Source organism: Maylandia zebra, linkage group LG22 (genome assembly GCF_041146795.1).
Source record: "Maylandia zebra isolate NMK-2024a linkage group LG22, Mzebra_GT3a, whole genome shotgun sequence".
Taxonomy (NCBI): Eukaryota; Metazoa; Chordata; class Actinopteri; order Cichliformes; family Cichlidae; genus Maylandia; species Maylandia zebra.
The window spans coordinates 21,655,736-21,678,536 of NC_135187.1; the positions used below are offsets into that span (position 1 = coordinate 21,655,736).

Here is a 22,801-nt window from a genome sequence, read left to right on the forward strand (position 1 = left end):
CCACGCTGTGGTATCGGCCTGCTTCAAATCCACCTCCATCGTCCCGATACCCAAAAACTCCAACCCATCTTGCCTCAATGACTACCGCCCAGTAGCACTCACCTCCATCATCACAAAGTGCTTAGAGCAGCTGGTCCTAGCACACTTCAAATCCTGTCTCCCCCCCACCCTGGACCCCCACCAATTCGCATACCGCCAGAACAGGAGTGCAGAGGATGCAGTCTCCATCGCACTGCACTCTGTCCTCTCACACCTGGACAACAACAACACATACGCCAGAATGCTGTTTATAGACTTCAGTTCAGCGTTCAATACAATCCACCCCTCACAACTCATCAGAAAACTGACAGACCTGGGTATCAGTTCCCTCATCTGCAAATGGTTACTGGACTTCCTGACCAACCGCCCCCAACATGTCCGGCTGGATAACCGCTGCTCATCTACAATCACGATGAACACCGGTGTACCACAAGGCTGTGTGATGAGCCCTTTCCTCTACTCCCTCTTCACCCACGACTGCAGACCTGCTGATGGTTCTAACACCATCATTAAGTTTGCAGATGACACCACGGTGATTGGCCTCGTCAGTGACAACGATGAGGCCGCCTACAGGGAGGAGGTGGATCGTCTGGCTGAGTGGTGCGACAGAAACAACCTGCTGCTTAACACCGAGAAGACCAAAGAGCTCATCGTGGACTACAGGAGGAATGCTGACCCACATCCACCCATCCACATTAAGGGGACGGCTGTGGAGCGTGTGAGCAGCTTCAAGTTCCTGGGAGTTCACATCTCCGAGGATCTCGTCTGGACGACCAACTGCTCCAAGCTGGTCAAGAAGGCTCACCAGCGCCTCTTCTTCTTGAGGACTCTGAGGAAGAACCACCTGTCCTCAGACATCCTGGTGAACTTCTATCGCTGCACCATCGAGAGCATCCTGACCAACTGTATAACAGTCTGGTACGGGAACTGCTCTGCCTCGGACCAGAAGGCTTTGCAGAGGGTCGTGAAAACTGCCCAGCGCATCGCCGGAGCACCACTTCCTGCCATAAAGGACATCTACAGGAAGCGGTGTCTGAAAAGGGCTGGGAAAATCATCAAAGACCCCAGTCACCCATCACATGGACTCTTCATCCTCCTGCCCTCTGGGAGGCGCTACAGGAGCCTCCGGACTAAGACCACCAGGTACCGGAACAGCTTCTTCCCCACAGCTGTCAGACTCCTGAACTCTGCCTCCTGACATCTGACCCACGTTAACTCATGGACTGAACATACACACACCCACAATGGACAACTGTACCCTCAAACACACAATAATAACATGGACTGAACCACCACTCACAACCACTAGCACTTTATATAGCCTCTGTAGGAATTATCCACATATCTCACTGATCTTAACTGCACTACTGTATAATTCTGTGTAAATAATCATTCTGTACAATACGATAATTTTTAAATCTACAACTCTTTATAAACTGCATAGTTCACATTTCTGTATAGCTCATATTTTTGTATAGTTTTTTTAATTTCATATTCTGTATAGTTGTTCATATTTATATCCTGTACATAGCTTGTACTCACTACAGCCTGTACATACTTGTAGTTATAGCATATTCATAACATACTTCATACCATGTACATTATAACATACCATAATAGACCCATTTCTGTAATATGCTCACATATCTATATTATTGCTAATATATATTTGTAATATATCTATATCATGGCTAAAGCACTTCTGGATGGCTGCAAACTGCATTTCGTTGCCTTGTACCTGTGACATGTGCAATGACAATAAAGTTGAATTCTATTCTATTCTATTCTAAATGGAGGTGTTGGTCGAAGTTGTAAGAGTCATAAGTGCAAAGCTGTTTTAGTATACTGCTCTGCTATTATAGAAGAATGCTGCTTTTACTGACTCACTTCAACTTTGACCACTGCAGCCACAGAGAAACATGAAGCCTGTGGTCAAATAGAGATTAAGTCTAAAACAGGCCATGGCTCAGTGCTCAACATCAGCCCTCCTTTTTTATTCTTTTCTCAAGGACGTGCTTTGAAAGTGTAACAACCTACATTTCACTACCTTTTTTCATTACATACAGCCTCACATAGTACTGCAGACAATACAGATATCATCCACATACTGGTGGGCATAATGCGTGGTAATTTACGCTCCAGGTTTGTCCAGGTGATGAGTCAGCTTTAAGTTTAAAAATGACTCTTTTACATTAATTGTTGCTATGAAGTTTTGTTTTTTTCCCCCTTGATGTTATAAATCGAGCTCACACTTTACCCTTAAAGCAATGTACTTTTGTCTCTACCTAAAACCTGAAACTCACTTGCCACTTAGTGCATGTCAAGCCAAGATGACTAAACGGGAAGCTGCAGCCATCAAGGTCCGTGGGAAGTAAAACTGACAGGTTTCCATAAATGAGCCTGTGAAATTATTAACAGCTGTCTGCAGGTACCTTTTTCTACGGATTGCTCAGGTTATCTCAGCCAGTCTGCAGACATCCCACTGTGGAAGCTCCCAGTCTGGATTTAACTCCAGACATTACTGTGATGTCTCCCACTATCATGATGTGTTTTTTCATTTATTTGTTTTTCATTCATTCAAAGTTCAATGTATCCGTTTTAATAAGATATGGATCATGGTTTGTTAAATTAATCATTAACTGTCCAAACTGACCAAAGAAACCTTAATTATGATTTTTGTTAGAATTTTGTAGCCGTGCCACTCCAATAAGAGACTTCTTACAACTGGAGAGCTGCCCTTGTAGAGTTGATATTAGATATATGGACAGAAGTATTGAGCCCCATCTCTTAATCACTGAATTCAGGCGTTTTTAGTGTCAGTGTCACACGTGTATAAAATCAAGCACCTAACCATACAGACTATTTGTTGGTTGTTCTAAAGAGCTCACTTTTTATGTAATAGGATGCCGACTCATCAGCTTGGTGACCCCGCTCCAAACTTCCAGATTAACATTAACATCAGCACAGAAATTGGGTACCGGGAGCTTCATGGCATGGGTTTGAATGGCCGAACAACCCTAAAATTATTGTGCCACTCATAGCCAGTCCAACACATCTTCATTTATGTTGGTTTCTTTTTCTCTTTAAAACTTTTGTAAACGTTATAAAATGAATGTTTGCCTTGGTTCTAATGCAACTTACACTTTTAGTAAAACAGTACACATGGTACAGTTCAAAAGGGCATTTAATCAATTAATAGTCTCAGCTTTAAAATAGTGGCTGTGCCAGCAGAAAATAAGTTGCTCCCCTTTCACCCTAGTTACTATGGTGTGTACGTTTTGGTAAAGCCCAGACTAGGAGTTACTTTGCCAGTGATCACAAATGACTTCATCAGAATGAAGTCAGTTTTTTAGTTGGCAGGTGCTTATTAACTCTGGCAAGGATTTTGCTATTGGAACCAAGCTGAGTTGAAGCAACCTTTGACCTTTCTCTCCACTGTCCTCTTCCAGAGACTTGGGCAGTGGCTCCAGTCTGTCCTTCAGTAGGCTCTTCTATGACGAGCACTGGTCAAAACATCGTGTGATCACCTGCCTCGACTGGTCCCCTCAGGTTAGGCCTGAAACTTTTCCAAACAGTAAAAGATTTGCCAAGAATGAACCATGTCTCTGTTGGTATTTTTTTTTTCTTCATATCGTTGTCTGGATGTTTCCCATCTTGTAAGCCTTTCCTTTCTCTCTCAGTATCCTGAGTTGCTGGTTGCCTCCTATAACAATAATGAGGATGCTCCACACGAACCAGACGGTGTTGCTCTGGTGTGGAACATCAAGTTTAAGAAGGCCACCCCAGAGTACATCTTTCACTGTCAGGTACGTCAAACATACACTTGCCAAGTCTCACATCTATTTCCAGAACTATTGGATGCCAGTCCTGATGTCAGACGTCTGCAGGTTAAGTTTTGCCACTTCTGTCTTAAATGTCTGGATGGTTATTTCCAAGTATTCTAACCCAGAAAAGTCATGTTAAACAAAAGAGGTCCTCTTATGTCTTTCTTTTGAGTTTCTTTGTTTTGAGTTTTTTTTAATACATTTATGAATTCAACTTTATGTCCATCGAGTAATTTACAGCTTTTACTTCTTTACGCAATAATGGTTGGAATGTTGTGAGATTAAACTAAATATATATTTACACTACCACTAGAGGGTTATTGTAAGCGTCAGAAAGTGGGATTTTCCAGGATGTACTCTCTGGCTTTTAATTGACAAATCATTAGCAAAAGGGCTTGATAGTCAGACCTCGTTACATTTGTTTAAAAAAACCCAAGATGGTGGTGGTGAGAACACTCATTTCACGGCTTCGATATGGGACTTAATGAACCTCTTGACGGTGGCACGTCCAGCTTTTGTTCTGGCCATGAGTCAGGCAAAGCATGAATGTGGGTTGCAAAGTGGCTTGCAGATGTGCAGCACTCCTAGGAAGGATAAAGCAGTTTAGTGTACTCTGTGTGAAATTTGGCAGTTGTATGGATTTCAGCTGATGAGGGCTGAAAATGACATCAGCTGACCTGCTGTCATTGCAGTTGTACTTGACTTCATGTATTGCCTGAACTGAGACTGTGCTGTTTTTGTTGGAAATGAAACTAATTTATGCTTGTGATGTTAATTGCAAATGAAAATAATACATTTTAGGAGGGAGAATTGGAGATGGAAGGAGGTGGGGAGGTGGAACGATTGACTGTGGGGACCTTCACAGCTCCCACAGGGCCACGTAGAGATGTGTCAGTAGTAAAATGATGTGGCCTACCACTTCCTAATCCAGCACTGAGTGTGTTAGCCCACCCAGGCTGTGCTCTATTTTGAGGTGAAATCTTCCTTACGCACATTACAGTAAAAGCAGACATACATCTGTAATAGTATAAATGCTATAAGCGGTTACCTTTCTGTTTAAAGTGATGTCAGACATGAACGCGCACACTCGCACATTCAAGGTTTATTAAAAACTTAAAGCAAAAGAAACAAACAGAGCAACGTAGTCCTTCATACCACACACTGTGTGCAAATATTTCAACATGAAGTCTAGTTCTGTAATGGATTTTTGAAGCACTCCATTCTTTTACTGCACCATAATTTATTCTGCTGCTCAAATTCATGCGGTTGTACGGACAGATTGCAGCTATGCATCTCGTAGCTCTGCGATTCTGTAGATTTTTCCATGTGGCTCTCGGACGTTGTCTGACTTTATTAACAGCGTGCGGTTTCTGAGCATGCTGATCTGCAAGTTGTCGGCACTGAGCAGTAGATGCTTGGGAACAGGGATATTTGTGTAAGCAGCAAATAAAATGCTCTGTGTATTAAAAGGAGCAATAAAACTGTAAAAGTTAAAGTGAGTATAGTGACGGGAACACACTGAATAGCACTGAAAAACTGGGAAATTTCACTTTGTATCAGAAACAGACAAACAACTACAAACAGTGTTGACTTGTCCACACGGAGCGATTTGTTTTATCTGAGCCTTTACTGGAAAGCTGTGCATTACACAACATGATGCTGATGAAGAAAAGAAAACAACTGAGAGCAAATAAAAACATTAAAGTGCCCCCACCCACCAAATTTCACCACCACACCTCATGTCTTACATGACACGTTCAAGGAAGGATTAACAGTGGCAGATTAAGTGGCGATAAAGTAAGAAAGAAACCATTTAACGTCAGCGTTTACTTCTCACGTCACTGTTGGATCTGGATAAAACAAAGGGGGAGAAAGTAGAAGAAAAGTCAGGGGACTGTTTGCTTTTCTCACTCGCTTTCTCTCTGCGGTGTCTTTTGCAAACAGAGTCGCTACTCTAGTTAGCTACGTGTCAGATGGCTTTTAATATGTGAGCATGCTGTGCTCTTTAACCCACCAAAACCACAGGGCTCAGCGCCTCTTCCCCTTTCTTTCGTTTTCTGGTCACCTTTCACCTCTCATCTTTAGCTAGAGTAACAGAGAGGCCACACTCTTGCAGTGCACACATGCTGTAGGTCGGGTTGGTGAACACTGCTGCTGTTGGCAGTCAGTGTTTGGCAACACTTAGCCGGTTTTTGTTTTTGCAGACAGAAGCTGCTGTCGTTTGATGAATGGATAGGTAGAGGAATACTGTATATGTGTATGCCCGTGTTTGTATGTTTGCTGTACGCATGTGTAACGACCATGGTGTTTATGTGTGCGCGTGTGTGTGTGTGTAGGATACAAAAGAATGACAGGGCAGGCTGGTATTTGAGTGTTTGGGTTTGTGGTTGAGGCTGGATCCAGCAGGGGCTTTATTGTAAAAAGTAGTGGGTTATGGGAGGCTTCATATTTCAGATGGGGTTTCAGTGAGGTCAAGCTCATTGGCCACTTTATTAGGTACACCTGTGAACTCTAAGTGGCTCCAGCACAGCAGCTCCGCCCTTAAGTGAACTATTAAAACAGCTTCTGTTTGTTTTTTGTTGTTGTTTGATGTCACATTAAACTTTATTACTGAAATTGCTTTAGTTCATGTACAGTATGTCAACGTAAACACTTCTATAAACATTTTAAATGTAGTGGAATCTATTCTACCACCACACTCCTCTATGAACGTAAACATAAAGTTGAAATATATCTTTTCAGCATCCATGATCTTTTTCAACAAACACCGAAAGTGAAGCTTTGTAAAAGTGGAACTTGTGGTAATACAGAGATAGCAATGCATTTCATGGGTTATCTATTAAAGTGGCTAATCATTGTTTTTTCATTTTAAAGGAATATGAAGTTATAAAGTGTCAAAATACAATATTTCATGCTTTTCTTTTGGGCGGAATCTCAGTTCTTTTCAATGCCGTTTTATTAGCATCAGGACAAATTAACACTACAGACTGGTGGCAGATTTATTTAGAAATATGCATAGTATCAGCTATGTGTTGCTAGAACAACTTTAATGCACTGGTTTTGGCACTGATTGAAGTCTCCAGTGCTCTGCTTGAGGGAAGAAGCACTATTCTTCCAAATGATAATCCCACATTTACTGTTTTGATTAAGGTATGGAATAAAATTAGGCTGATCATGTTAATGTACAAAAAAAAAATCCTAAAAAAACAGTAATATTCCGGCAGCTGGGGCGCCAAAATAATACCAGAAAATAACAGAAAATAACTTTCACATGAAAATACGGTTATTTTCAGTAATGACAATACAGTTTGTTGCCCTAATTTTACATGGGATTTTGCCTCTTTCAAGTGCTTTTATACATTAAATTAGGAACATTTTAATGTTATTAAACAATGAAATTACCTATAAGCAAGGTCAATGAATCCGGCAATATGAATAATAATACTTCAATGTACAGAAATATACAGTTAACAGTTGGTTTAAATAATAAAGGATTGCATTCATATCGCGCTCATTGAGACCCTCAACGCGTTTTACAATTCCACAATTCCCCTCTGGCCATCACCAGTAGGTGGTGAAGTGTCTTGCCCAAGGACACAACGACCGAGGGCTCGAACCGGCAACCTTCTGATTACAAGGCGAACTACCAACTCTTGAGCCACGATCGCCCTAAATAACAATAATAAGAATTATTATTTGATGTAAAAAAAAAGTTTATGAGAATCATATATTTTTCCATAGCATTACATTTGAATTTAACAGTTCAATCTTTCAAATAACGGACAAATATTTGTGAAATTATGATACATTTGTGAATGTATTTTAACAATAATACATTTAAAAAACAAGAAAATTATGTTTTATTACATTTATAGTGATTTTACGTTAATTTACATTTGATATGTAAAATCACAGTCTATGGTGTGTTAGTTACAGCAGGGCCCAAGAGCAGACATGGGCAAGGAGATGTGACATGACTTAACAAAAGGCGAACCTTTATTATGGCTGATGACAGAAGGCAAAAACAAAAGCTAAGACGAGTGCAGGCAAGACAACTAAACTGGAAAACAGACTAAGAAAAACCTATGAAACTGTGATAAAGCTATGAAACTTCAAGAACTAATTCTATGACTGTGAGAACTGTGACGACTATGACAAGACATAACTGGGAAGGTTACACAGACGACGCGACACAGACTGAATGAAACACAGAGACTAAATACACATAAGGGATGATCAAGGGAAGTGGCCACACATGGGAGCACAGCTGACACACATGAACCTAATGACAGGACAGGGGAAGTGAAACTAAATACAATGAAAAAAGAGGACTCTTTCAAAATAAAACAGGAAACATGATGAGACAGACCAAACAACATGGGTTGACAACATGAGACATGGAACACAAAGTGTAAACAAGACTAAGATCCAGGGAAAGGGGAAATGAGGAGATCCAATAAACAGAACTAATTCTGAACAACTTAGGGGTGTAAGAGAGCTAGACGAGCTTAACCCAAACAATAAATGACAAAACACAAAGACTCAAGTTCTAACTGATAACGCAAAAACAACTTAACATTTCCCCATACTAAACAGAAATACACAATATATAATGAACTCAAAATGCTGGGTCACAGACCCAGCCATGACAGTCCAGTCCTGATTCGTTGTTGGTCTCTGTTCTTGATGTGCTGGTGTTGTGAAGGATACTTCCCAGTTTGATTCTGGGAGGAGTCTTAGTGTCACATTGGGCAATGCACTCAGGGAACCATGCACAAATATTTTTGGCAGTGTGCAGCAATACTGTAATATTGCATTCTAATGAAACACTTGTATGTGTAATAAACAGATGTCACAGGAATGTCAAGGATTTGTTTTCATTTTCTGTTTCTTCTTGCTTTGCTGCTGCGTGACCGCTTTTTTAACTCTTCTATCACAGCTATTCACAGCTTCCTTGGTTCTTAAGTACACCTTTCTGTTTTGAATGTACTTATCTAGTGCCGCTTACTGTTTTTCCAAGTACTTTTTCCAATAAAGAATAATTTAACTGTGGTACTAACTAGCTGTGCTATTGAAAATATGTCAAAACTGTTTCACATTTATGCTGTGAGACATTTTTGGAAACTGTTTCGCTTTTTCATGATTTTTAACATGAAACTGAATTTTTTCTGATGTTTTAAAACCCTGTTTACAGAAAGAGACTGTGGAAATTAGGAAATGAAACAAATGAATAAATATTAACTCTTGTTTTTATAATTGTCAAAACCCGAAGTCACAGTGAAAAACAAAGTCTGACATTTTACACGGTGTCCCAGTTCTTTGGAAGTGTGGTTTTTGTAGTTTGTTCTGGTTTGTGTTTTTCAGCACACAATATAAATGCAGTTGTTTTTTTTTTTTGTTATCAAACTCTGCTTTGGTCAAAAAAGTGAATAAACTGTATATGAAACGAAACGGCGTAGTAGGGATCGGTTAACGTAGCTTCATGACCTCACTTTAGGAGCCACTGATCTATGTAGCTCCTCAGTAAAGGGTCCGCCTCTGCTGGGGATTCTGGTACCAGTGTGCTCTCCCCTCACGACGCCTGTCCCAGCAGTTGGACCCTTCATCACCCCTTCCCAGTTGGGTCCAATCTTGTAACTTCACACCAGCCTCTCAAGTGGGCAAAGTCATACCACATTAAAGAGACCGTTTGACTTAAAGCCTCTGCTGAACCCCCCCCAAACCACAAGACTCCCTGTAACAACCCCTGCCGCTACTGTCATATCCCATTGCACTCAGTCATATTTTTATTAATATCTCGCTGCCTAGCGTTCGTTCTTGAGTCTCTGGCACTTCCAGAAAGGTTGGGTAAGAGAAGTGGGGGAGGCAAAGAGGAGAGAAGGAGGTAGGGCAAGGGTAGAGGGAGTAGGAATGAGAGGAATATGTGACAGCATTATTCATTGTCTTTGAGTGAGTTTGAACCCATGTGCAGCTATACTGGTGAACAAAATTGCTCAGAAGGCTTGACAATGTGCCAGTATTTGATATCGACCGACCAACAGTGTCTGTGTGGAGAGTTTAAAAGTTTTTCCCATTGTGATTAGATGTCAGTAGATGGAATTTCATCTCTCAGAAAGTAAGCGTTGAATTTTATGGAAAATTTGTTTATCCTGTACCACTTTAACGGTATCGATCAGAACTTAATCCTTTCAGCCGTTCTCATAAATACCTTAAAAAAACCTGAGATGTCAACATCAATAAACATTACACCAGCATTGGCCAAGTGAATATAGGAGCCTAGCAAACAAACAAGATATGGAAAATAAAGGAAAACCAGCTCTAGCAGGCAAAGAAAGGCCTGTTTGTGTTCCCAGAGCCGCCTCCTCATGCTTTCGCTCAATTCTTTGCCTGATGAAATGGAGACTCTGGCTTGGTATTCCTCTCTCCCTGCCAGAAACCACAGAGTGACAAAATCTGTGGGGTGTCATAAACGAGTGAAGCCAGGGGGAGAAAGGGAGGAGAAAGGTGGTTGCGAAGCCGGGATGCAACCAAAGACAGTCGGATCCATCTGGTCCTGATAAGGCAGAGTGGAAAACAGATGAGTGCGGTGAGGCAGATGGTGGGTTTGGGGGGGGAGTGGGATGAGGCTAGAGAGTGGATCTGTTTAGGAGGATATACTGCCTAGCGTGCCATATCAGGCCCCCTCCCCGTTTCTCCTCAACCTAGCGCTCTCACTTCATTCCTGCCTGCCCGAGTGGACTTGAGCAACAGTTTGTTGCCTGAGGAAAGAACAAAAGAGAGGCGGAGGCAACAAAAGAAAGACTGTTTGCCCCTCTGTAGCTTTCTTTCTTCTTATGTCATTCCTTTACACATCTCTAATCCCTTGCTGGGTGCCATCTTTCATCACGGTGTACCCTGTGTGTATTATCCTATACAGAACACTTCCTATTGATACAATAAAGGCTGCCAGAAACACTTAGCCTTGGGAGCCTGTGTGTGATATGGTAGATGATACATGTGTGCAGAACCTGCCTGAAGAAAGAAATGGAACCTGCTGTTCTTACTGCCACAGTATCTCCCTGTAAAACTTCCCCACTTTATCTCAAGCATAATATAATGTACCAAAGTGACTCTTGCTGCTGTCTTTTCTTCCGGGAGACATAACTCCCTAAATCCTGTCCATCTGGATTAGCAGGAGATGACGCAGAAGGTGTCTGACCTGCTCTGCATGTGAGATGAAAACCACCCAAAGAGCCACTCTGCATTTGGAAATGAAATGTCAGGCTTTGAAGCAATAGCAGTGATATGGAGATGCAGTCCCACTGCTTCTACAAAAACCATAGAAGACATGAACTGCATTTATATTAGGCTGATTTAAAGAAAAAATATCTCTTTATCTATCTCTCGATCTATCTAGATAGCTAGATAAATAGAGCTAAAAGGCCCAGCCACCCAATGCATGTAGGCAAGGTGACCTGCTGAAGTTCAAACCAAGCATTGGAATGGGGAAAACTCCAATTTATGTGACTCTCGTGGTTGTTGATGGCAGATGGGCTGGTCTGAGTGTTTCAGAAATTCCTGAACTGCTGGGAGTTTCTCTAACAACCATCTCTAGAGTTTATAGAGATTGATGCGAAAAACTAAATATCGAGTGAGAGGCAGTTCTGTGGATGAGAATGCCTTGATGATGCTAGAGCTCGGAGGGGAATGGTCAGACTGCCTAATGGGAAGGCAACAGTCATTCAGATAAACGCCTGCTACAACCAGGGTATGCAGAAGACCATCTCGAACAGCTTCAACTCTTCTACGAAGGCTTTTCACAAGGTTTATGGGAATTTTTGACTGTTATAGAAGTGCATTTGTGGGGTCAGATACTGATGTTGGACGAGAAGGTCTGGCTCGCAGTCTCTGCTCTATTGGGTTCTATTGGGTTGAGGTCAGGACTCTGTGCAGGCCAGTCAAGTTCGTCCACACAAAACTCACTCATTCATGTCTTTATGTACCTTCGGGAACATTCCCAAACCGTTCTCACAAAGTTGGAACATGAAGTTGTCCAAAATGTCTGGATTATCTGAAGCATTAAGAGTTCCTTTCACTGGAACTAAGGGGCTGAGCCCAAATCTTGAAAAATAACCCCACACCATAATCTCCTCTTCACCAAACTTCAAACTTCAGACAGTGCAGTCAGAAAAGTACTGTTCTCTGGCAACCTTCAAACCCAGACCCATCCATTGGATTGCCAGACAAAGAAGCGTGACTCATCGCTCCAGCAAGCACATCTTCCCTACTCTAGAGTCCCGTGATGTTGTGCTTTACATCACTGCATTCAACGCTTTACATTGTGCTTGGTTTGGATGCAGCTGCATGGCCATAAAGCTCTCTGTGCACTGTTCTTGAGCTAATCTGAAGGCCAGATGAAGTTGGGAGGTCTGTAGCGACCAAATCTGCAGAAGGATGGTGACTTCTGACCATTATGTGGCTCAGCGTCCGCTGAACACTGTCTTTGATTTTATGTGGCCTACCACCATGTGGCCGGCGTTCACAATCACTTCCACTTTGTTATAATACCACTAACAGTTGACTGTGGAATATTTAGTTATGAGGAAATTTCACAACTGGACTTGCACAGGTGGCATCCTATCACGGTACCACGCTGGAATTCACTGAGCTCATTCATTCACAAATGTTTATAGAAGCAGTCTGCATGCCTAGGTGCTTGACTTTATACACTGTGGCCAAAGAAGTGATTGGAACACCTGAATTCAATGATTTAGATTGTGTGAGTGAATATTTATGATAATAAAATGTAGCTAGACACTTCTAGTTTCATTGTTTGTCTTTGGTTTCCTGTGGCAAATGACTTCCATCACTCACTCATGTTGCTTGGTCAGTTCAGAAGCTGCAACCTACAGACTTCCTGTTTTGAACAGACACAATCACTCACAGAAATTCTGTGACTGTATCCGCATAGCTGTCCTCTTTTCAAAACAGTAACTTGATATTTGCATGCATGTGACACCATTTGGTGACATCTGTAAATTGTCCCTACAAACCATTACACGAGTAACACTCTCCCAGAACGAGCTCTAAGTTTCCCAGAACTTGAGACCGTTAATGCAGTACTAGATTGATACATCCGCTTTTATGCAGTCATGTTTAGACACTGAAATATTTTCCTTTAACATATGCAAAACACATGTTTTGAGTCTCGATGACAAAGATTCAAAAAAATGAATAAAAAGTAGACAGAATTACAGAAAGATTACAGAAATCCAGCCAAAACATAACCATGCTTCCCATAATTCAAATATATAAAGTCAGACATTAATTTCCTCCGACTTTGAAATCGAGATTCCATCAACGAGTTCACATTTAGCTTAAATCATAAACTTGCTTATACTGTAGCACGCGGCAAATTGATCTTATTTCAACGCCTAATTACATGCAGTAGATTTAAAACGGATACAAGTTTCAAACTTGTGCTGATGTGACATTTGATTAGCAGAATTTAGGGAGAACGACTTTAATCTTAAGCCCAAGTTGCTGCTGGCAGACGCCTCATAGTGCGTTACTGGGACAAAGCGGGGCTAATTTTCAGTAGCTCTTTCACTAAGCCTGACAGCACATGAGGGGAATGATGGCATAACCTGTGGTTTCTCAAAGAGGGGATTCAGAGTTTAGTCGGGAATTTTCCTCTTAAGATGGGAACACTGATAGGGCTTACGATTGAAAGTAACATATGGATCAAATAGAGGAGTTCCTTGATTTGATTTAGTTTCTCTTTGTCATTACTCATGTGGGGTAGAGATGTTTATTTAGGGTGTTGACGGCACTGATGTTTTACGTTTTTGTCTGTATATTCTTGTGGAATTACATGTTAATTTTTTAATTTTTGTTGGCGGAAATAATAAAAGAAGCTTTGGTCTTTACTAGAAAGATGTGAATTTAATGAGATTGCTTATATTTTAATCCACCTTGACAAAGATACTAAAACCTCAGATGAGCGATGCTTTTACGAGGCAGGTTAGCTGTTCCCCCTGTCAAACCTTTCTTCATAGAAGAAGAAATCAGATCCAAGAGTTCTTACATTGTTTGGAGTTTTGAGACAGATGGTTGTGGGGGTGGAACCATGTGCATGTTAAGCGGATGTGTGTGGGTTTGTGTGCGGAGATGACAAAGGGTGCAGGACTATGGTTTATTAGCCCACTGATGGAGTCTGATGGAGGGGGAACAGACCTCAAACAGCAGCCTGTGAGACGACCACAGAGGGTAAAGGTCACCGAGAAACTCTGGGTCATTAGAGTGATCACAGCCAAGAAACAAACCTCCGCGCGCTTGAGAATAGCTGCCTTTTCAGCACAAAAACATCATTCCAGACATTTTTTTCTCTTTTTTGATGATTTGTTAACACACAAGCACATGATTGTATATTGCTTAATCCAGCGTGTAACATGTCATACAGTGCACCGGTGATCTTTTGTTAATCAGGCAGCTTTAGATGTTCCTGGACGAGCTGTCAAGTCTTGCTTAGTAATTCATGCTAATAAGCCTCTAGCCTCGATCCCCTTTTTGTCAGACTGTGTAAATAAACTTTTCAGATCGAGCCTTCATGCCAGCCGACAAGCACCTTTAGTTTTTACCACCAGAGTTTCGTTTATTTTGAGTCTAGACATCTGAAGTGACTCCCGAGCCGTGCCGCTGGAAGCCGTGACTCCTCAGAAGTAACAGAAAAGAGAAATAAAAGAGCGTGAAGTGTTTTCTTTGCCTTTGGTTTGTTTTCCAGTCTCCTTTCAAAATGAACTGGGGTTTGGAGTTGGCTGCTTCGCACATGGTGTGGTGGAAGGGATGGGGAGAGAGGGAGAAGTAAAAAAAGAAGTGAAAAATAAGCACATTTTACTACTGCAGACGTAGTGGAATCTTTCTACGCTATAAACAAAATACATTCAATTAGTGTTTTTCACTATGATACCTTTACTACTGTATATTTACTTGGCACATGGAGTCTATGACATGCCTCTCTCATCATTTTTCTAATAACAGAAATTTTAATTTGTAAAAAAAATCAAACATGTAGAGACTTAAGAGTTATAATGAGAGTCCAAGGTACAAACCAGGTATAACCGTCATGGTTAATGCACCTTTGTCTAGATTCAAGTCGGCAATATAAGATAAGGAACAGTTAGCGTACTTTGTTGCTTTTTTACCACTTATAGACGTTATTTTTGCTGCTACAACCTGGCAGATGTTCACGATAGTCATAAATAGGTATAAATAAAGCCAAAACTCCTGCAGGCTGAGCCAGCCTAACTGACATTATGAGTACTTTCTATTGTTTAGCATTTACCTTTATCCCATAATTACTGCTTGTGGCCACGGTGGCTGCTGTTTAGCTAAACTTAACATAGTTTCACTTGAAGCAGTTGTCACCTTTTTAAGGCATTATAACAGTCTCTGTTGTACAAACTTATATTGTTCTCGGTTGAACAATACCCAACAAATTCCTTTGTGGTTTATTTTTTTATGGATTATTTATATGATCATTATAAATTAAACTGTTGTAGATGTATCCTAGGTCTTGCCTTGTTAATGCAGTGATGAGTTTTGGAGGATTCTGATAGAGTTTTGTCTCCACGCAGTCTATGAGCTGCTGTTTCAACAGCAAAACATCTGACATACAGTTTTCATGAACACTAAAACTGTCACCAGCGCTCCTTCCTACAAATCTACGATTGCATGAGGCAACGATCCATTTGCGAAATGCACCCTCCATGTTGTTCTAGCTTTACTGTTTTTAGTTGTGATTTGTGTTTGTGAGCTTTGCTCTGTTGGCTCTCTCGTGCCTGTGAATTATTTCCCTCTCAACAGGACTATGCTTTTTTTTTACTGGTTCTGATGAATCTGTCAGTGAATCACACCAGTTAACCTCCTGTAGCGCTATGCTGCAGGATGCTGAAATAATTTTCTCATAACTCATAGCTTCAGTGGCTCTGGGTCAGGGGGAGCTAGCTGTTGCACGCAGAAGCCCTTATGGGATGCGCACCGAAGAGGAACCAAAACTCAATAAACACAGCGTCTAGGGGGGGTGGTAGTTCAAGGGTGCGCTTGTCATGACGGAGCCTACGGTGAGCGCTCCAGTGGCTGCTGGGGTTTTGATGCTGTAATGTGAAACGGCTGGGGAGGGAAGGAGGACCACAATTCCCTCTTTGTCTGGTCTCCACCCCAGCGTCACCCCATTCTTGTCTCCTCAGCGGACCTTCACAGTGCCCACACTCGTCATCTCCGTCTCCGTCTGTGTCCCCACGTATGCCACCCATCACGATGTCTTGATTGCTCGCACTCACTCGCACCCAGCCAAGTGTTACCGTTTTGAGTTCATATCTTTTCCTCTGGGCTTTTCTACCATCTGCATTCAGTTCATAATAATGTCAGTTACATAAAATAACACCAGCATTGAATCTGAGTAATGCGTCCTAATTCTCCTCTCTCGTTTTCTCTCCTTAGTCTCCGGTGGTGTCTGTGGGCTTTGCCAGGTTTCATCCCAACCTGGTGGTGGGGGGGACGTACTCAGGACAGATAGTCCTGTGGGATAATCGCAGTCATCGCCGGACCCCTGTCCAGAGGACCCCTCTGTCTGCTGCTGCACACACTGTAAGGATGATTTAAACTGTCAGTATGATACATTTATCATACAGTATGTAAAGGTTTATCTCTGCTTTACAATTAGAATTGTGATATTAACAGCAATACGTCTGCAGGAGATTATTTATTACTTTCCTTACTGTGTAGTTTTCCTGCGATGACACATCATTATTAAAACCTGGAAGGCAGAACAGTTTCAGTATTTAACAGTTATTTTTTAGCAGGATTGTTTACCCAAAATTCTGGATAGCTCCTTAAATCATAGAGTAGTTACATTGCACCAATCCATCCTTCTCTACAGCCATTCACAGTATAATCAAACTAGGGAAAACCCTTGCTCAAGGCTGTGCCACGACCAAAATTAGTGCCACCGTGTGCAGTGGATTTATGGTTTTTTGTGTAGCGGCCTTCAGATGGGGTCAAGTTGGCAATTACATGCAATCTGTGATAAATCAGCAAGCATCGCAGATCTGCTGCCATGTGCATTGATAATCTTTTCCCCGAGTATGATGATCCTGACACAAACAGCTAAGAGTGATAAGCTAGGTCATTTTAGCTAATTAGCACTCACTATTGCTTTGTAAACTGTGATCTTCTTGTTCTTCACCTCCTAAATGAAAGACCTGAGATCCAAATTACAAATAGCGGTCTGTTAAAAGTGTATTATTGTACACTCTTATCCTGACGGCAGTGCAACAAAGAGCATTCACAACAAGAAACTGCTAAAATGGATCTCCAGCAGGGACGTAATTGTTCTCTAGTGATTAAAATATTGCAGTGGATTCTGTATGTGGATCAAAAGTGCCCAATTTCCATTAATCTTCTTTTGAGAGGTCATTTAAATGTTCTTTGATTGAAAATTAATTTTAGTGGAGGGTTGTTGGAACCGTGTTTTGCTCTTCAGAGCTCTGTGTGAGTCACGTGACTGAAAACTAAATTGTTAATTTGGTTAAAAGTGTTGAAATACACTTAGGCCAACATGGGGAAAAAAAGCAGATAAACACTTTTTTTTAATCCAAAAATTCAGACGTATGAATATGATAAAAAGATTTTGATTGCACCAATTACACTGAATGATTTTTATATGATAATCTGTATTCTTGGGTCTGTCTGCACTTAGACATAAACTTGATAAAAGCAAGACATAACTGAAAGAGCAGCTCAGTTCAGCTATAGCAAATTACTGTTGAATATAAACTAACGATATCTTAAGAACCCAGCTTGTTTATAATCACAGCTACAGTAGACACACACATTGTTACATGCCATCCATACTGTAGCTTTAAACGGGCTGCGGGCTCTAATAATGAGGCTGCCACTCTCCCGTTAGTGGGTACAGCATGCTAGCATGGTGCTGATTGCTGAATGGATTCTTTGTGCGACCCGGCGCACAAATCAATTACTGCTCAGTAATGATATAATGGCTTCACACACTCGTGGATTTGAACAGCAGCACATGTCTGAAACGTAGGGTGATTTAAAAGGACGAATGCACACTGGCATGTGAGCTGTCTGCATCTCTTGGCCCCAAAAAGCATCTAATGACATCATGTGCTAAAGGGGAAAAAAACATGTGATCATTACAGGACAATGTTTATTCGTTTCATAAATAGTGGAATATCACAATTAATGACATGGTGATGCTGCTGACAGCCTGCTACAATTAGGACTGTTTCAGCTATTTTTTGTACAAGAGAAATTGTTATGCTTCAGTTCAAAGAGGCTAATAATTAAGAACTATAATGTGATCACAATGTATTATCCTAAACGATGTTGTTGTAATTATACTACAGTTGATAACAGCTTTTTTGTATTGTGCACGGGTAAATCTTCACCCAAATCCATTTGTTTGTCTCTGCGTATGATCGTGTGTGTTTGTCTAGCACCCAGTGTACTGCGTGAATGTGGTCGGCACACAGAACGCCAACAACCTGATCACCGTGTCCACAGACGGCAGGATGTGCTCCTGGAGTCTGGACATGCTCTCCCAGCCTCAGGTACACAAAACTCTTACCGCACATTAGTGAAGCAGTCCACACAACCTGCCAGCAGCATTTTAAAAAAAACAACAACTTTTTTTTCACTCACTAATGCTGTTTTGTTGTAAAAATGCAGGTTTATGCTATATCCACTCTAATATAATGTGTGTAGGAGACCATGGAACTGGTGTACAATAAATCCAAACCCGTGGCAGTGACATGCATGGCCTTCCCCACGGGAGACGTTAACAACTATGTGGTCGGGAGCGAGGAGGGCACTGTGTACACTGCATCCAGACATGGCAGGTTGGTTAATGAAACATGTATTCTTAAACACAGATATGCATTAAAGTTCACCAAACGTCTGCTGAATATGAAACAGTGCTCATATAATTTATAATTATAGAATATTAGAATTATAACATTAGCAAAGTTTAAGAGGATGATTGTCCCTAAATTAGATTACATTTAAGTAACTTAAAACTTAAAATGTGATTACAAATGAAGTTCTCCCTCTTTTGGAGGGAATTTTGGGCTAATGGTCGCAGTTCCAGATGTTGCCTTGTGCGTTTTCCCTCTCCAGTAAGGCAGGTATCTGTGAGATGTTTGAGGGCCACCAGGGGCCCGTCACAGGCATCAGCTGTCACAGCGCGGTGGGCACCGTCGACTTTTCCCACCTCTTTATCACGTCCTCGTTCGACTGGACCGTCAAACTCTGGAGCACCAAGGTACAATGTGGGAGGTGTGTGTTAGTGTGTGTGAGGGAGCGAGAGAGAGGGGATGTGGAGAAAGAAAGGTTGTGCGGGGGGTTGATTGTGACCTCCAAGAGGTTTTTAAGCAGATCCTGAGAGGGAGAGAGAATGAACTAGTGAAGAGGGAAGGTTGAGTAGAGAGGTCTCGTACAACTTGTGTGTTTCTCTACATATATGTTTGAATAAGCTGTTATTGTGCGTATATGGGTACTCTGTGTGTGTGCGTTTGTAGGGAAAGTATTCACTGCTAACTACAGACTGTATATAAGGATGGTTTTAGCCTCCAGAGCTAATAACATTGAAAATCTGCAGTCTATGAGCTCACTTCATTTATAACTTCATTTATGAGTTTATGTTCTAATTTGTACTTTCAGCTCTTATGTTAATATAACATAGTGTTGATTTGGTAAATTATGCCCCCGATGTAAATTGGGATACGTTTTAGGAAGACCTACTTTGTGATACTGTACGATCGTGTATTATCACTGTGTCTCAGACAGAGCCACCACTCGCTGTTCACCTCCAGCTTCAAAACATCAAATTGGGGACGATCAAAGTGTTCAGGTCAAACAAGAAGCAGCCTCTGGAGGTGAAACATGATCCCAACACAGAAGTGGAAAAAATTGCAGTTCCTTTAGGTGCCACTCGAGGCGTGCTCCAAAAGGGACTCCATTCCCATAGATTTCACATTTAAGATATAGAGACTCGACCTGAGTAATGGAGTTTGTGTAACTGAGTACATCTCCATTGATATGACTACTGCCTACCACGGTGAGTCTTGGAACCAGACCTTTTCACTGTGTCGGCACTGTTGGTGAGTTTTCGATTATCTGATGGATGTTCTGTGATACAGCAAATCAAAATGAATTTATGCATCCGTTTTGTTGAGTAAAATGATCCTCTTTAATTAGGCTAATACAAAGCAATAATTAGCTTATAGACAATTTGCTGCTCTGAACCATTCATGTGTTAATACAGTGTTACAATCTTCAACTGGTGTATATCTCACCCCAAGCACACCCAAGAGCAACACCTCTACAGTTGAGACCAAAGTGAATATGTTTGGTATTAAAACCAAACATAGCATATCAGCACAAACATCTCATACCAACAGTCAAGGACGGTGGTGGAGGCATGATTTAGGCTGGGCACCTTGCAGTCATTCATTCGACCATGAAGTCCTTTGTGTACCAAAGTATTCTAGAGTCAAATATGAGGCCATCTGTCTGCAGCTACACCAAAATCAAGGTATTGCAATGACCCAAAGTCCAGATGTCCACCTGATTGAATCCATCCAAACCTCAATTAACTGAAGCAACACTATAAAGAAGGATGGGCCAGAATTCCTCCATAATGATGTGAGAGACTGATAAAGTCACACAGAAAACAATTAGTCCACATTATTGCTGTTAAAGGTGGTTCTACTGAGTTATGGATGTAGTCCTATGAAAACTTCCTTCTTCAGAAAACCGCACGTGCGCCTGTGCATTGCACCGGTAGGGTTTATGGATGTAACCACTTGTTAAGCTAATGTTAGCTGCTAACGTTACCTCTGGCTTTGAAAAAACAGCATGGCAGCAGCCAAAACACTAACATTGAAGCTTTAAAATACAGAGTCCAAAACCAGTGGGTGACATCGCTGTGCCTGCATCCATCTTATATATACAGTCTGTGTTAATCATCAGTAACCATCATCATTATTATTATTACCTGGTTTCAGCCTGTCAAGCAATTTCCTCTTAGGCTGCGCTCTGTTTCTAGTAAGAGCCAGTTAACCTGCTCTTTCTTTGGAGACAGCAGGTGAACCACTAGTATTACAGATGTCAAATATCTACATTGCTTCAGAGAAATGTGTGCCTCCAATGGCAAAAGTCACAAGAGCACAAACAGCTCCACACACGATTCTTAGCTTACTTCAAGTAATAAGACCTATTATAAGTGTAATTATAGTTAGTTAATCTTCCAGTAGTCCATTATTCAACATTATGCACTCCACACTGTATATAAATGCCACTTGTTTTGCACATATTCAACTCTGTATATTTTATATATTTTATTATTATTATTATTATTATTATTATTATTATTATTATTAATTTTTTTTTTTTTTTTTTTACTATTTAATTTGTAAAAATGTGTATATACACACACACACACACACACACACACACACACGTAGGAAAATATTTAGTATACACATCCAGAAATGCATACACTATTATATATTGTACATATATTTATTAGTTTCAGGTTGGCCATTCTTGTATTTTGCTCGTTTGTGTTGTTGTGTTTGCACATCTCTGTTGCTTGTGGGGCTCGCACACAAGAATTTCACTCGCATGTGCTGTGCCAGTGTGCCTGCACATGTGATGTGACAATAAAAGTGATTTGATTTGATTTGATTTAAATGAAACTACAAATACTTGCACTTACAAAGAGACTGTCAGCTGTTGTTCAAGTTTCCGTAGAAATATTTTGCTGAGAGACAGCGTAGGATCTGTTTTTTTTTTTTATTTAAGGCTTGCTTGTTGCACCTAATCTGACGTGTGTGTGTGTTTTTCTGGTTTGTCCTGGGTGTACATGTGTGAAAGTCCCTTGTTTGTATGTGTGGGTGTCCCTCCTACTCAACTATCACTGCAAAACACAAATGCACTGATGGGATAGTGCTGGCTGCTGTCTGCAGGCACACTTAGTGAACCTAAGTCAGACCCACTCTAAAGGTGGGCGCTCCTCCTCTCGCTGGTTTTGAGTGACCTCATCCTCTCAGTGCTGTTGTTCTCCTTTCAAACCAGTGTTATGAATTCCATTTGGCAGCATTTCAGAAGCGGTAAAAAGCAAACAGCCACTATTTCTGTCAGAGTAAGGCTGGTGAATAAAAAAAAATAAAATAAAAATCTCGGCTAATACAGTGAAAGGACACTGCTGTGGTGGTGAAACAGAAGTTTTGGCTTAGGTGTATATGACATATTGCACAGAAAGGTGTAGGAAATGGATACTCATGTAGTAACCACAGGGTAAATGGAACAATTAGCCACAACTAATATGAAAAATGTTAAGTAGAATTTAAATATGATTATGATGAGTGGCTTGATTAGAAACAGTAAAGCTGTAGAAATGTACAATGTATAAATTTGAGGGTATGAATAATTAAAACTGCTAATGGTCAAAAAATGAAAATAAGGTTACATTAGCTAGCTAAAGTTATCGCTAGTAGTAGAAGTACTGGAACTAATGGGTGAGTTGGGATGTCATTCACTAACAATAAAGCCAGAAACATGATGGATAATAGCTTAATTAGCTAGCTAGAATTATTATTATGAATGATTGTTGGAAATTGTTATCTTAGGCAATGTTTCTGGCTACTAGCTTATGGCTAGTGACTGAATTTGCTAGCTGATTGTATAAATAGTAGAGATAGCTAGCAAATTGTTACAGTTGCCTGTAATTTGCATGGAAGACACCAACTTCTCTACAAACACTCGCAATCCAAAGCTTTTTGCAACCAATTTCACTTCTCACTAACCAGTCAGGGAATATGTTTTTCCTTAATGACCAGTGGTTGCCAGGGCATCACAGACTGGTTGTTTAC

General features: G+C 41.0%; 1 protein-coding gene across 15 annotated transcripts in view; it reads left to right on the plus strand.

Annotated features, from left to right (window-relative positions):
- dync1i1a (dynein cytoplasmic 1 intermediate chain 1a) overlaps nucleotides 1-22,801 on the plus strand; it is a 66,037-nt gene that overhangs the window by 28,088 nt on the left and 15,148 nt on the right. For all 15 annotated transcript variants that reach the window (XR_013095352.1, XM_076879494.1, XM_076879501.1 and 12 more), the window contains 6 exons: nucleotides 3,489-3,588; nucleotides 3,720-3,845; nucleotides 16,344-16,490; nucleotides 18,365-18,478; nucleotides 18,633-18,766; nucleotides 19,044-19,188. Coding sequence is in view for 14 of the 15 variants with exons in the window: in XM_076879494.1 (XP_076735609.1) it covers nucleotides 3,489-3,588; nucleotides 3,720-3,845; nucleotides 16,344-16,490; nucleotides 18,365-18,478; nucleotides 18,633-18,766; nucleotides 19,044-19,188 (766 nt within the window). In the remaining variant the exon portion in view is untranslated. The remainder of the gene's footprint in view (nucleotides 1-3,488; nucleotides 3,589-3,719; nucleotides 3,846-16,343; nucleotides 16,491-18,364; nucleotides 18,479-18,632; nucleotides 18,767-19,043; nucleotides 19,189-22,801) is intronic.